Here is a 15,520-nt window from a genome sequence, read left to right as displayed (position 1 = left end):
ATTCTTTTGGTGAAAAATTGACTCCACCGACTGGGCTAAAAGACACAAATAAAAAATGTAGGAATTTAAAATTTCTTATTCTTTATTCAATTTTTTGCATCAAGCAATTCTTTATTAACCAGCTGCAAAGAATACTAAAAAATTTATACCTACTGTATCCGATCTATTTGTATTCGTTCGAAGTTTATTAAACTTGTGTATTATGTGAAGCAACGAAAAAATAAACAAGACAGTACTTAAAAAATGATTTATTATCCACTCGCTATATCTTTTATTGGCAACAATATATCTACGCAATCACATTTTTTTATCATAAATACTAGTGCAAAAATACCTATAGTAATTATACAGCCATTCTATCAATCATACTATATATTTTTTTTTCAAATTCCGCGTTTGAATTAATGAACTTTACACAAATTATTTAAATAACTCATTTATATATATTTTAATTCATTCATATTCATGTAAATTAGATAAAATCTCGAGATAAACTTGTTTTGTAATTAATTTTATGTTTAAAAACGATTATTGAAATTTATAAAAAGAAGATCCAGCTTTTTGTCAAAATTGTTTACTTTGCAAAAAATGGCGCAGAACATTAGACAAAATGGGAACTCAACGAGATCAACGTTAAAGAAAATAAAAAGTATATGGGTCAGAATGAGAAGTGCAGCAAAGTAAACGAAGCAAATTAATGATATAATAACGAAAAAAGCTTGAAAAAAAAACACTTCACCTATATATGCAGTAGAAAATGATAAAATAAAGCCAAAACTTAAGTCACAGTTAAACGGGTAATGTCATAAAAAAATAATGAAAGTAGAATCAAAAGAAAAGCAAAAAAATAGTGTGTATAAGGTAAAGGACCCATATATCGTCCCTCTAAGTTTCTCAGAGTTGTTCGATCTTGTGCTTGCCACCACATTCAACACCCTTGAAGACATTCTATGCTCCGGCGATAGAAAATTGGCTCTGTAACCAACCTGGTAGGGCAGTTACGAACATGCAGATAGCTTAATTAAGCCTACGAACGAGCAGCAGTTGAAAAAACTGCAGTAAACAGCTTTAAAAAAGGTGTTTGGCCCTGAAGATTTTAGACAGCTCTTCCAAGGACTCAACTCCATTGGAACAAATCTCAACCAGCAAACAGATTGAGAAGACCACTGTTGGTCCAAAAGACATTACGGGTACACCTCATAAAATAAAAGTTCGGGAGTCTCAGGGAAAAAAGGATATCAAAGTATCAAAGGTAAAAACGGTTAAAACAGAAACATCCACCAATACTGAAGAAAATGAAGAGTGCCCTATATGAAACATAAAACTTGTCTCAAGATCGACGCAGCAAAAAGCGGGTGAAATGAACGGAATATGCTTCGTGGTCTCATGACCTCTGCTCAGGGTCCAAGAACAAAAAGAAATACATTTGTGGTTCATGTTTGGACAGGTGATTTTCTCATTATTTTATATCACTTTTATCTCTTTATATTTAATATTAAATCAATTTTTACATGTGACCTTAGACTAATAAATTATGTTTGATATGAATAGTAGAAATTAAGCAAAGCAAAGGTTTTGAACCCAAGAACTTTTACAATACGAACGAAACAGGTCTCAATTGAAAAAAGCTACCAACCAAGTTCCTTGTTTCCCTTTTGGAAATTGCAGCGCCTGGGTACAAAGCAAATCCCGTATTACAACCATGGTTTACGCTAACTCTACTGGTGATCACAGGCTCTCGCTGCTTATTACTGGGAAAGCAAAGCGGTCTAGATATTTTGAGCGCATAAGCAAGCTTCCTGTTTTATACAAAAACCAAAAAAATTCCAGGATGAAATTTTTTGTGTTTTTTGTGACTGAACGTTTTTATCCCACATGTGAAAAAAGCCAACAAAACAAAACGGGTTCAACGGGTAACGTGCTCTTACTCATAGACAATGCACCAATTCTATAGATTGATTTGTGGTTTGTTGAAAATTGTAAAATTTCTTCAAAATGAACAGAGTTAAATGTGTTTAAAATATGAAATAATGACATATACATATAAAATGTGAATCTTAACAAATGAACAACAAAAGGGAAAATGACACACACTAAGAAAGAAGTTGAATCAATGGAATGTATAAAACACAAAAAAAACATGTCAACAAGAGAACAGTCATTAATTAATGGCAATCAAAGATTTTTCTACAATGACATCTCGAGATTTCATTAAATAAATGATAGTAACAAAAATTGAATTATATATGAGTACAAAACAACTTTGTTTCAAGATAAATGTAATCATGACCTTGCGGTTCCGGTTTATGCACGTTAAAATGTAATATATTTGTTTATTTCTAAAAAATTTGAAAAGAAAAACGATTATTATGTAAATTACTTCAATATAGTACATTTATCTAAAAGAAAAATAGATTCATTCGCTACATCGTATAAGAAAAATAATAATTTAATACCAATCAGCAAAATAAAACAAGTACAGAAAGAATAAAATACAATAATAGTAGATGCGAAAATTTTCTTTTCTGCACCGGTATTCTCAGCGGGGTGAAAGTATATAATAACAACAATACGTTCGTTATCATTTAAATAATAATAAATTTTTGAGCAAGCGACAAATCTGTCGAAATTAACACACAAGCATTTTTTCAAAGCAAATAGAATATATATAAAGGCTTCAAAAATAATATTCCTTTGTCAATTTTTTTATAGTTACTTAATTCGTAAATACATTCACGAAATTTCACATTATGTTCCATTTTCGAAATTTCTTAGTAAATAGTGTTGTATGTTCCAAAAAAACGTTGAAATGTTAGAGCTCTTGAGAGAATAGAGTTTTTAAGAAATGGTTACACATTATGCGTTTAGGAATTAAGAATTATGCGTAAAGTGTACAGATCCAAACGCATGCTGATTAGAAAGCAAAAGCAGGTAGCTATTTGAAATATACTACGCGTCCAAAGTGTATTAGCTCTTTCAAGCTGCATCAAATTTTACAATATTTGCAAACAGTAGTTCCAAATACTGAACACACTGTTTACACTACCACTACATAAACACTCACAATTACACTGTCTGATGTGGATTTTGATAAGAAACTTATGGTTTTTGAACACTTCAACTAGAAAATCCAATTTATTAGTAGCAAAATAACGGCGAAGAACCTCACAACTAAACAAAATGAAAATCGAAGAAACTTGTTCGTTAATCTTTTGATATCAACCCTGATTTAACTCCTTGTGATTTTGATTTCTGAAATTGAAAAATGTCATTTGGATTCTACGGAAAACGTTACAGTTCAAAGTCATTCAAGTATAATAACAACTACTCCTCCAGTGTACAACTAACCAAGGAAATTACATTGAATCTCCTCTAAATTAGGAAATTCAACCAAGTAATTGTTAACCAAGTATTTAGAATGAATGGCTAACAAACTGATGTAGCTGGTATTAATCATGTTCAGGCAAAGTTATCGATTTTTATTTCCTTAACAGTCAATCAGATTCTTACGTCTTGCTTTTTGAGTCTTCAATTTTAAATTTTAAATGTTTAGCCAACTAAAATGTTTCAGTTTCGTGAATATATTTATGTCTAATAAAACATAGAAATGAACGGCCTCGTAGTTTCTGCAAATAACTAAATAATCAAAAGCATAGCTTAAAAGTATACACAAACTAAAAGCTTAATAAGTAATCAGTCCAGTCCGTATTTTTTGTCCGATAATAAATTTAACTCCCAGAAGAAAATCATTTGAAAACGTCAAAAATGATTTAGAATTCATCGTAATTAATAAGGAAATAAGTCAAATTTTGAAAGAATCACTAGAGAAAAGAAACTCCCAAAATGGGACCGGGTCTTGTTTTTAGTGTCCATCCAAAGTACAAAGTTATGACAATAATCTTCTTCGAGGGTAAAAAGAATAGCAGTTATCTAAGTTTTTTGCAAAGTGAACTAGTAATTAACTTGAGAAATTTGTTGTTGGAATTTCACATGTTATGTGACTTTTTTCCATAAGATTTATAGTTTTGCGAAAATGTACCATTAAAAACTCACACCCTTTTCCTTCCCGAACTCAAATCGCCCGTAATTTACTTTTCTTTCTATTTTATTATTATTTATATTATTTTTTTTTCACTTCTCATTTTTTTGAAAGGCTTCTACCCTGTTCTATAATATCAGTGTAGTTGACAAAAAACAGCATTTATGCGATCTTCTTAAAAATATATATGGAAGCAGTTATATACATATAAATACACTCATTCTTGGAACTTAAGAAAAAACTTCCAATTTAGGACCGTGTCTTTTTGAATTGTCTATTTAAACTTCTGTTAAATGTTACAATCAACTTCAGGAGTAGCAAAAATAAAATTTCGGCCCTTGTAGGATTGATACAGGGTTATTAAGTCCTGACCATAAAACACAAATATTTCTGTCTCTCTACAACTTTGCATATCTGATCATCTGAACTTTAGTTTGAAATATGTAAAAATTTTTAATTTCCTTGTTTTTATGAGGTGGGGCAAAAGGTACGGACATCAATACATTCACTGACATAAATTTAAAAAAAATGTTTAAAACATTATTATGGCCACTAAAATTACATTTGATATAAATATTTTTCAGTATATATAAAAAATTATAATACTATCCCCGATAAAACAGCGTTATAAAAAAATGAGTCGAATGTTTCAATGACAAAATTGTATCTTAAAAAGTGGACGCAAAAAAACTCAGAACGTTACAATTAAAGTGAAATTAGGCACAGTTTCCTGTCAATGCAACGCTGGATGAGTTCAACAACTTGGCACTTTGACAACTTATCTCATAAATCAAATATCTTATTAATACTGTTAATAAATCATTAAATGCTTACTTTCAAAAACTAATACTAATTTGCATGATTCCATCTAGGTATAAGGTTGATAAATAAACGTAATTAGTCGAGTATTGTTGAGATTGTGTCAAATTTTTTAAGAAAGAAAAAAACCCAACTCAAAGCATAAACTGGTTTCAAATCTCAAATATAATTTTTATTTGTTGTTATCTCATTTTTTCATAAAATTATTAGTAATTTTATTAAAATAGGTCACGGTTGATACTACTTGGGTATTTATGCTACTTTGTTGAACTTAACCTGCTAAATGCTTATTCAAAAGGTAGCCACACATAATAAAATGTTATCATCAAGAACAGCACCACCATTTGTAGATGAACGCTCCTGGCTAGTTAAAATAACAAATTGGAATTTACACTGAGATTGGAATAAGCAGATTTTCCATTTTACAGATATTCCTACGTTCATGTAAATTCTGTAACACGAATTCTACGTCATCGAGTCTTTGTGTAAAATAAAATATCACAGGATTCAGATTCAGTCAAAATAATTCAAAGGATAGGAAAAAGGAGTACGCTTCCCAGTACCAGTCTTTCTAAAAATTTTTTCAAAAAGCGACAACACTTAGCTATATATTAATCAGTTGTTTATCACAGAAAAATCTGAAAAAAATACTTTTTCAATTCTATTATTTATTCTGATACTTCATTAAGCAACTCGTTCAATTGGTCTCATTGTAATGGAATCAATTCAACTTGACTTACAGCTACAAAATTTCAACTACAGTTTTACATTTACAAAATTTGTTGTAAGACAAACTGATGGGCAAAACCCAGCAGTGCCACCTCTCTGATAAGACATTACCTAAGTAGAAATTGGCAACGTTGAAAGAGTGAAATATTGTATATTGGTATTATTTGTATTCACTTACCCGCATGTTAATTGGGAATGTTGAATAATAATTGATTCAGTGATAAAACATTGAAAACGTTTCATTATTAGTTACTTTATAAAATAGAGAAATGTCATACAAAATTATGGATCCTAAACTAAAACGATTTATCTTTTACGTATTACTGAAAACTGAGCTTCTAACAAGTGTGATTGATATGTGTTTTATCGATAAAAATTGCAAAATAAAACATGAGACATAAAATACTTTCGAAAATATTCCAAATTATTCCAATTCCAAGCAAATATGTCGAGTGGGAGCGTTCGTATAACATAATAGAGTATATTGATACATGTCCTGTTGATACGTCTCCATTTTCGTCTGACCACCTTTTATTTATAACTTTAACTATATGTAAATATATATTACAACCTATATTACTAGAAATGCAAAACATTTTAATCAATTATAAAGATCGACACTACTATTACTACCTATACATGTATAATACAAGGTCTAAAAAATTGCAATTCCTAGTAACATGGGGTATTGTTCTTAGAGTATCATTCTCTTAAATTATTATGGTAATCTAGCCAAATGTCTAAAACTTTGTTTTGAAAATAAATTGTCGGTTAGAGGTAATTGTCTTTATATTGATCTCAAGTCAAAGTGATTAGGCGTTAAATTCAATACATAACTACGAAAACAGAAGCCACTTTTGCCAGACTCTCTGAACTAAACAATGATCGATTCAAATATACATCAGTATTTATTATATTAGTATCATCATCATCAGATGAACGTTTGAAAAAGTAATGTCAAACAGAATATAGTGACAATTATGTCATAGTCTGTGAAAATAGTGTTGTAAAACATCACAAGACAATAGTTTTTTTTTAATTAATTACTATAGTAGGGATGAAAAGAATTACAAATTTATATTTTTAGATGGATTAACCCATTTTAAAATCGCATTTGAAGCAAATTAATACTGCTTAAATAAAGCTATAGTACATAGTAATGAAAACGAAATGACATTTGCCTAAAGTTCCGTTAAATGTCAAAAATATAAAATTAAATTTCCCTTATTGTATTGTTCATCATAGGGATAGTTACAAGGGCATTCGTTAAAGATCGATATTACCGCTAGTGTTGTTTGGCGGCATCTTTGGCTGCTAAAATTAGTGGCGTGAGACTTGCTAGTGGGCGCGCCAACTTTAAAAATGGATGCTGAAAAAAAAACCTCATTTACTAGCGTTGAAATTAATCAGTTTTATAAAACAGGATGCTGAAAAAAAATTAGAATAAAGGAGCCACCAATTAAAAATAACAATTAAAAACATACAGTTAATTCTTATGAAATCTTGAAAAGTCAAAGTCAAAAGTTATTTATTCTGGGGATCACGATATTTTTCACTTCTAGTAAGATAAATAATACAAATTTCAGAGCAAATAAAGATGAACTAATTTGAATATTTTTCATTAATTTATTGAAAGGTAATTTTGAGAATCACCCAAACATAATTCAATTTCAACTTTGAAAAAGAAACAAAACAATAAATGAAAAGAAAATTTTAAGCACCTTTAATAAATCCCTAGCTGATGACCTTTTATCCACTTCAACTGCCAAACAATTGTCTAAAAAGTCTTGAAATACCGTTGATAATTTTTCTTTTTCTTTAATATCAGGTTTACCATTAGTGGCAATAAGATAAAGGGCTCTAAGTGGATTTTCATTTAAATAAGGAGGCTCTCCCTCTATCATTTCTATCGCCATTATCCCTAACGACCATACATCGACCTAAAATCAATCAAAAATATCTATCTAACATAGAAACATATTTAACTGCTATACCTTAGGCCCATATTGCTTTCTAGTAACAACTTCTGGTGCCATCCAATAAGGTGTACCGACCATTGTAGTTCTCTTCGATTGTTCTGGACTAATTTGAGCACAGAAACCAAAATCCGCTAAAAACAGATACTTGTTAATGGAAGTTTAAGTAAAAAAAATAGCATAAATCATAACCTCATATCCTAAATACTGTTGAAACTGTATGTTAATTGAAAATATTGAGAGCCATTATACTTACTTAATTTAACAGAACCATCGAGACCTAGCAATATATTGTCAGACTTGATATCCCTGTGAATCACTTGATTAGAGTGAAGAAAGTCCAAGGCTTGTAAAACTTCTCTACAGACTGCTGCGATCTGTCCCTCGTCCATGCATGTTTCTGTTACTACATCAGTCAATGATCCACCAGGTAAATACTCCATAACTACCCAGAGTTCCTGTAATTATATTCAAGTATCCATAATAAAATAGAATTTATTAAATCAACAGATAACTGATTTTACTATCATCATCATTAAATGAATTCACTGTTGAAATATTTTATAATGGCATCATTTAGACCTTATTTATTATGATGTACCTTATTAAGCTACTACATTCAATATATTCAAAGAATTATATCTGTTTCAAAAGCCAGCTCAGCAATACTGTTAAAAATTTGGATGGGTATTCACATCTGGTATGGTATAATGGTCAATGACTATTATACCATTGTGGATCCTTAGAATGCTTAGAAATAAAACATCTGTATGCAGCAAATAAACTCCTGTCTCATTTATCTTCAGTTAGTTTGTTGCTTAACTAGACAAAGGTCGCTTGGTAATATGTTTGTGACACTTTTAAAATGTCATAACAAAAAAGAAAATAATAATAAAGATCTGGTATGCAAAAATACTACAAGAACTGGTAAGGCCAACTCAATGTGTGCCTGGTCACTCTAGCAATGACAAGGCTGATTAACTCACCAATTGGCCCAAAACCCATTCTTTGTAAAGCTGTGTAGTCTGCTCGCACAACAAACTCTGAAAAGATTGATAGAAACACTTGGCATGAGGGAAGCTAAGGTACACATAGATGCACCTTTTGCATCTCTTACCAATCAACTGCTACACATAAACAGATAAGAAATACGTCTGGTCACTGACCTTCTAACCAGACACCATCATTTTGGACGAAATCTACATACTATGGACGATCTGGAAAATCACTGGCACATGAAGAGGAAGAAACTATAGACCACATCATCAGTGAGTGCCCAGCATTGACACATGCGAAGCCTTACAGTTTGCTTAGTGTCAAAGGACAATGGCGGCATTTGGTAGTTGTAAGAGCAGAATTCAAAATAAAGATAATTTTAACTATTTGAAAAAATGACGTTTTTTAAATGAGTAAAAACCAATATACTCTCGTCAAATAAGTCTTACCTCGTTCACTAAATAACTGTCTAAATAATTAACGACATTTCCATGTTTGTTTTCTCGCATTACTAATATTTCATTTATTATCAATTCTTTCTTAGGCTGTTGTGAAAGGTTCATTTGTTTAATAGCTACCTCCATACCAGTAGCAGTTTCTATTGCTGTATAAACTGTACCAGAAGCTCTGAAAACATTTTATTATAATTACATTAGATGCCTTGTTTATTTTATATTTGAATATAACTCACCCCTGTCCAATTTTGTCTAATTTAGTATACTTCCGGTTTGGATCTCCAACAGATACTATACTTCTCAATTTTTCTAATATTTCTTCATCAGTCATTTTTTTCTTTCTTTTCTCTGAAGCTGCTCTTGACATTTCAGAACCAGCTTGATTTTTATTTTTATCAAATACCGGTGCCGAAGGTGAACTATTAATAGTAGAATTGGTACTAGCGAGTGCTGGGGTAGGAAGATGAGATGGACTGAGTCCTTGTGGAGGCGTGCCATTACCTGTGTTAATGGGCTGAACTTCTTCAATTGGTTTTGTATACTAAAAATTAACAAAAGTGATAAGTTTATTTCAAAAAATTTAGCAGCTTATGAATTAAACTTACAATACTTTTTGTACGCTCGGGCCGACTTGTAATGGGTGGAGGTGGAGCTTCATCTTCAATTTCGGAACTTGCAATATGTGCAGGACTATGATAAGATTGGGGGCCTATATCACCCTCTGTTGGTGTAGTACTACTCGGACTTGAACTAGAAACTCTACTTAATGTTGAACCTACAAAAACTAATAATTTGCTCAACTGTAACCTCAAAATCATGGAATACATAATAAAAAATTTTGACTCAAATAATGTATAAATCAATATTTTCTAATATGTTCTTTATTAGTTTAATGGGGATTAAAAATAGAAATCTATAAAATATTTTCTCAAATTTCAAAAGATGCATTAGGAAGATGATTCCTTATGGACAATAACAGAATTTCTAAATTGTTGAAAATATATATTTGAATCTACATGTCTGTCCAATCAAATAATGTACTACATTGAGGTCCAATGTTCAATAATAATAAAAGAAGCATCTAGGTCTTGTTTAAAAAAATTGTCAAAGATTTAAACCAAAATAAGACACAATCAATTTTTGTATATTGGTCAGAAATGGCGATATCTTGTAGTTTATTTATTCCTCTTTGTATGTTAAATAAACTTACCACCAGAATGTGTAGTGGCAGTTTTGGTCATATATTTAGTATTAGGAGGCTCTTTGGAACTCGTATCATACCAGTTCAGGACATCTAAAACAGCTTGTGGATTATTCTTCTGTTCTTGTTTGCTGATATTTGAATTCATTAATAAACGGGACCATGCTTCAGGCATTCCCTATAAAAAATTATGATTATTCATATACAATTTGTTGACAGCTTCATTGAATCTTACAAAATAAAAGCAATAACAAATAATAAATGTTGTTTTGAAGAGAGTATGTTATTGAAAAATGTATTCCTCTGACCTACTTTGTGATGTATGACAAATGAAAGAAGTATTTCTGTAAAAATAAGTTGGTATTTGATATGAAGAAAACAGATAGGTCAGATAATATACAAAAAGAGTTAATAATAATGAATGTTCATTATTTGTTGAACAAATAACATAAAATGACACAAAACACCATTCATTTGGATAATTTCTGATATGAAAAGATCTAAAGAGAAATCTAGTTCTTAATAACTGATAATTCAGAGGCTTCAAAATACTTTATCTATTCATGCATAACAAACAAAAAGATATAAAATTATCCAACAATTTTATTTCACTTCACATGTTAATGAAAAAGTCTTATACACCCTAATTGAGACCGTCCTAAATTCATAGTAACATTTAAAAGTATTTCAAGTATATAAGGCTTTTAGCACACAACTTTTTCAAAAAAAAGGTACTTTGGGACATAAAATGAAAAAATGGATTTTAGGGACAAAAAATTAGGGACCTATCATTTTACTCATGAATATAAATAATATATAAATGAGTATTTTTTATATATAATTCCCTACCAAGTGTAAGCCGGGTAAGAAATTCACATTTGCATACCATGATTCATTTAACAGAATAATTTTAATTGAATAAGATAAATATTTTAAATTATGTTATTCAAACACAAAAATAGTTAGTAAGATTTCGGTGAATAAACAGTATGTCCCATCGAAATAAAGCCACTGTGATTGTGGAATGACTGTGGTAACCAGTGGTCATAACTGGAAATGAAAAAAATCAAGAAGAAGGAAACAAATCTATTGAAAAAGTCTGTACAAACATTCTTATGTAAAAGGAATAACTTACTCCTTGCTATGTTGACAGAAAAAAAGTGTGTCAAAAAATAAGAGGAAAGTGTCCCATCAAAAGTCACTACTGCTAAGTTAATAGTCGATATATTCATTAAGTTTGTATATAATTTGGTATATTATATCATGGTGGTCTTTATTTCTACTTCAGATTAAAACTGTCTACTATTGGTATATATTGGAATTGAGGTCAAGGGAAGTGTGAGTAAGAAGTGTACTTGTTTTTTCAGCAAAAAAGTAGCTAAATGTATAATTTTCACTTCCAATCATACAACTTATATTTAATTTCATCTGGCAGTTATAAAAAAATGATAAACAAAGTGTTTCTGAACATGATCATCAAATTAAAAGTATGCAGCAATGTGGTACACATATATACACAAAAAATAAAAAAAAAGAACTTTAGGGACCTCACTAAAAGCCCTGAATATATTAATACCATCTACTAAAAGTATCATATTGTAGAACATTATAGTTAGTAACACTGGAAAACCAAATGCACCTACTATTAGAGCTACAAAAAATATGTAAGCAAGACATAATACCTAAAGATGCAACCAAAAATTTCAATCAGGTATTATGTTATATTCTAATCACAAAAACTGCAATATTGGGTTATAAAAATATGAAAAATATTGACAGAATACTAAAAGCACTATAAAAAAAACTCTTAAATTAAAAAATATGTATATAATTATAAATTCACAAAATTTCTTCAACCAATAAAATAATCAAAAACCGATTATATTTCACATTTTTACTTAACTACACATAATTTAACGTTTTGCTCCATCTTTGAGGGTATTTTCAAAAGAATAATTAATATATGATGATTGAAATATTCGTAGATAGATTAAAACATATTAATAGATTTCTTAAAAACATTATTCAAAACATAGTAATAAAATCAATGTATTTACTTTAGAATTTCAGCAAAACGATTTAATAAGAGGTTGATGGAAATTAACTGATTAATTAATTTATAGTAAATTTGACTGAGGTTTCTTATATCTTGTCTATCAATCACAAAAAACCCTATCTTGTTTATGTATCATCTCTTTGATTAATAATTTTTGACAGTTTGTGTCTTGAGCTAAGATATTTGTTTATTCAAAGGTAAATTCATTATTTTAATTTTTTTCATGTTTGTGTAAAGCAGTCGATGCACTCTTGTTGTATTTGTGACCATTTATTCTGTTCTCCAAGTATTGTATAGTCATTCCTATATAATTTTTTGGACAATTCAAAGATGGTATGTTATGATAAAATGGATTTCAGTTTTTCTGATAGCTGGTTTGAACAAGGAAGTGCTAAATATGTATCTTTATCTTGACTTGGATTTTTAGTGTAGTGGATTTATGTATTATATTTATATAATTTATATATATATATATATATATATATATATATATATATATATATATATGTTGTCAAATTATTCTATTAATTAAATTTTCTGGATATTGATTATTTATTATAAAACTTTTGAGTTTTTTTATTATTTCAGGATGATATTTAGGAGAAGTTAATTTTAAAGCTATATCTATTATTATAATATTATAATTATAAAGTGAAATTTCAATTACCTAATTAAAAATAATGTTTTTGCTTCATTAACTATACATAATCAAAACTAGTTCCAAATATATTTCCGATAAACGAAAGAGTAGTACCCTTTTTATTACTATAATTAATTAGTACTTTCAGTTATAAACCTCAAATTCAGTTATAAAAATCATGACAATTAATATTTAAGAAAATTTAACTTAAATAAAATTATTTTATAATCATAAGTAGTGTGGATTTGAAATCATCTTATTAAAATGTATAATTTCTAGAGAAAGTATACTTCCAATTCTACTTTTCAATCAAAATGAATATTAAAATATGAACAAGCCAAATATAAATATCTAAAAACAAAGAAAATAAAAGTTACAACAGAAACTACACACCAATTTATGCAACTAAACAAAAATATACATTGAAAACATCTCATTACTTACTTTTAAAGGCAGCTTGGAACAAAATTGACAATTAATACAATAACTTATAAAAAACAAGCACCTACCCTAATGCTTCAATACAATTGTGCAAAATAAAGTCAAACGTAAGCTTTTCACTGCCACTAATAAGCTAGAGCATTTTGCCATACTTCATCTATGTACGACTGGCATTTTCTGACAACACAGACATTTCTACTCTAATATATATCCGTTTTGCATTTTACTAAATATTTTTTTTTGTTAGTAGCATTTTGCAAATTTAAAATATGTGTACAATGAAGAAAATACCAGGAATTGCTCATCTAAAAGGCTTTTTTGTCACCAAATTGAACTTCACGCTCACATGGAGTGTTAGTATTATCTGTCATTTACTTCTCAAGTGTTCAATGTAATCACCGTCGAAGTATTTTGCAATGGGATATAAAGAAAAACTATCTTTGCTTTGCAAATAATTTTGTGTAAAATACTACTAAATCAACTTGATCAAACACAAACAAAGTGGTACAGTATGGTGGGAGATTTGCCTTCCTATGAGAAATTACAAAAAGAATAATATCAATTTCAAAAAATGTTTTGATGCATATATTAATTGGGATAAATAATAAATAATTTTTGTGTGACACTGACCAAGTCCCAGTAATAATGTGATGTAGTAATATTAAAAATAAAAAAAAACAAAAAGTTGGGCTATTGTTAAACATATTGTTACTAAAACAATAGTGGCAGCAAAAAGGTCAAAGTTTTAAACTACAGACACAACAAATTCATATTCTGAAATTAAATTATGATCATAGTGAAACACCAAATAAATTGAAAAAATAATGAGTGCCTCATAGTTTAAAATTTGTTATAAAACAAGCATAATTAATTTTTTTAATTATCTTAATAAACTGTTGGAAATATTGGAATGGATAAAATTATTTGACAATTGGTTCAAGCGCAGGCAAAAGTATATTGATCTTAAAGGAGAATATTGTAAAAAAACAATAAAGCCATATCAAATCATAAATATTTGTTTTTGTTTATCTCAAATCTTAAGTAGCAAAAGTATATTGGTACTGAGATTTAAAAAAAATCCAAAACTTCTTTCCTTTAGTTTGGTCAACAACACAAAAAAATAATCTCTTTGGACATTTTATTTTTGTTTCAGATCAGATAAGTTTAAATTACTTTTGTCATCGAGATGTAATTAAAAAGTATAGGGTTTCAAGTTTATTAGAAAATAACTTGTATAGTTATAAATAAAATTCAAATTGATAAAGGGTCCCTGGAGGAGAAAATTAGACATAACTGGACATTTGTTGTAAAAACCTATAATTTTAAAATAAAAAAAAGTTGCTGTCACCTTCAAAACTCACAACATGCAGTTTATGCATTTTCAAGTATAAGCGAAAATTTCATTTTTCCACATATTTATGCTTTCATTTTACTATAATTCACAATTCAGATGATACTTACCGTAAATTCTCCAGAAATAGGATCAAATCCAACATGTACTGTATGTTCAAAGTTAGTAGGATAGGAAATATTAGGTTTATCAGAAGCATATGTAGAAAGTTTATGGGTCTTTTTTGATTTAAGATTTTTCTTTTTCTTATCCAAATCTTCAGGTTCCTTGGGAAGGGGCCTATCCACAGCGATAGAACTATTGACAAGATCAGTACTTCTATTGGATGTCAAACGAACTGGTGGTGCAGGGGGTTTTTCATCATCTGACGACATTTTTTACTAAAAATTGAGGATTCTATTACACTTCCCTTTAGTTTATTAATAAAAAAATACATTTTTTAGATAGGTGCGCCGGTTATTGTATGCGTCAAGTGAATTCCTTACAACAGTCTACAATTTCTTTACTTACATCAATATAACAGGCACTCTGCTAATAAATTACACTAACTACACAAAAGGATTTAAAAAAAAATTTTATACATAAATAATAGTTAATGTGTAACATTTAACAAATCCATATCTAAATACAAATACTCTTTATGATGACCACCATTTTAGAGTCATCGTAAAAAGATAATAGGATAATAATGATATAGCTCAGTTTCTGTCCTTGTTTTTGTAATTCATAGAATAAAGTAAGGTATAGCAGGGAATGTTCAGATATCACCCAATCCAAGGCTAAATCACGTTCGCCAATTGACAACTCAAGCCTATTT

The 15,520-nt window shown here is 29.2% G+C and overlaps 1 protein-coding gene across 3 annotated transcripts; it reads right to left on the bottom strand.

Moving 5' to 3' along the window:
- Positions 1-233: 233 nt before the first annotated feature.
- LOC130903724 (serine/threonine-protein kinase Pak) lies at positions 234-15,441 on the bottom strand. 3 transcript variants are annotated; one of them, XM_057815964.1, is made up of 10 exons: positions 15,214-15,441; positions 14,814-15,083; positions 10,225-10,393; positions 9,620-9,798; positions 9,251-9,555; positions 9,009-9,186; positions 7,820-8,021; positions 7,582-7,697; positions 7,309-7,527; positions 234-6,956 (listed from the first exon to the last, which is right to left on the bottom strand). In XM_057815964.1, exons 2-10 carry the CDS (start codon positions 15,075-15,077, stop codon positions 6,873-6,875), a joined length of 1,716 nt encoding a protein of 571 aa, XP_057671947.1. In that variant the 5' UTR covers positions 15,078-15,083; positions 15,214-15,441; the 3' UTR covers positions 234-6,872. The 3 variants fall into 3 exon arrangements, with proteins under 3 accessions (XP_057671947.1, XP_057671949.1, XP_057671948.1); XM_057815966.1 differs by having other exon boundaries at positions 9,620-9,789; XM_057815965.1 differs by lacking the exon at positions 15,214-15,441 and adding an exon at positions 15,138-15,194.
- Between the last annotated feature and the right edge of the window lie 79 nt (positions 15,442-15,520).

Source organism: Diorhabda carinulata, chromosome 2 (genome assembly GCF_026250575.1).
Source record: "Diorhabda carinulata isolate Delta chromosome 2, icDioCari1.1, whole genome shotgun sequence".
NCBI lineage: Eukaryota > Metazoa > Arthropoda > Insecta > Coleoptera > Chrysomelidae > Diorhabda > Diorhabda carinulata.
This window is presented reverse-complemented; position numbering and strand designations above follow the sequence as displayed.

What these genes read in the sequence shown, in the direction of transcription:
- LOC130903724 (XM_057815964.1), bottom strand. Translation starts at nt 15,077, where the DNA reads ATGTCGTCAGATGATGAAAAACCCCCTGCACCACCAGTTCGTTTGACA. An exon ending in TGCCACTACACATTCTGGTG is followed by an intron (nt 9,799 to 10,224) that starts GTAAGTTTATTT and finishes GCAAATTATTAG; the next exon opens with TTTTTGTAGGTTCAACATTA. An exon ending in TTAGACAAAATTGGACAGGG is followed by an intron (nt 9,187 to 9,250) that starts GTGAGTTATATT and finishes AAATGTTTTCAG; the next exon opens with AGCTTCTGGTACAGTTTATA.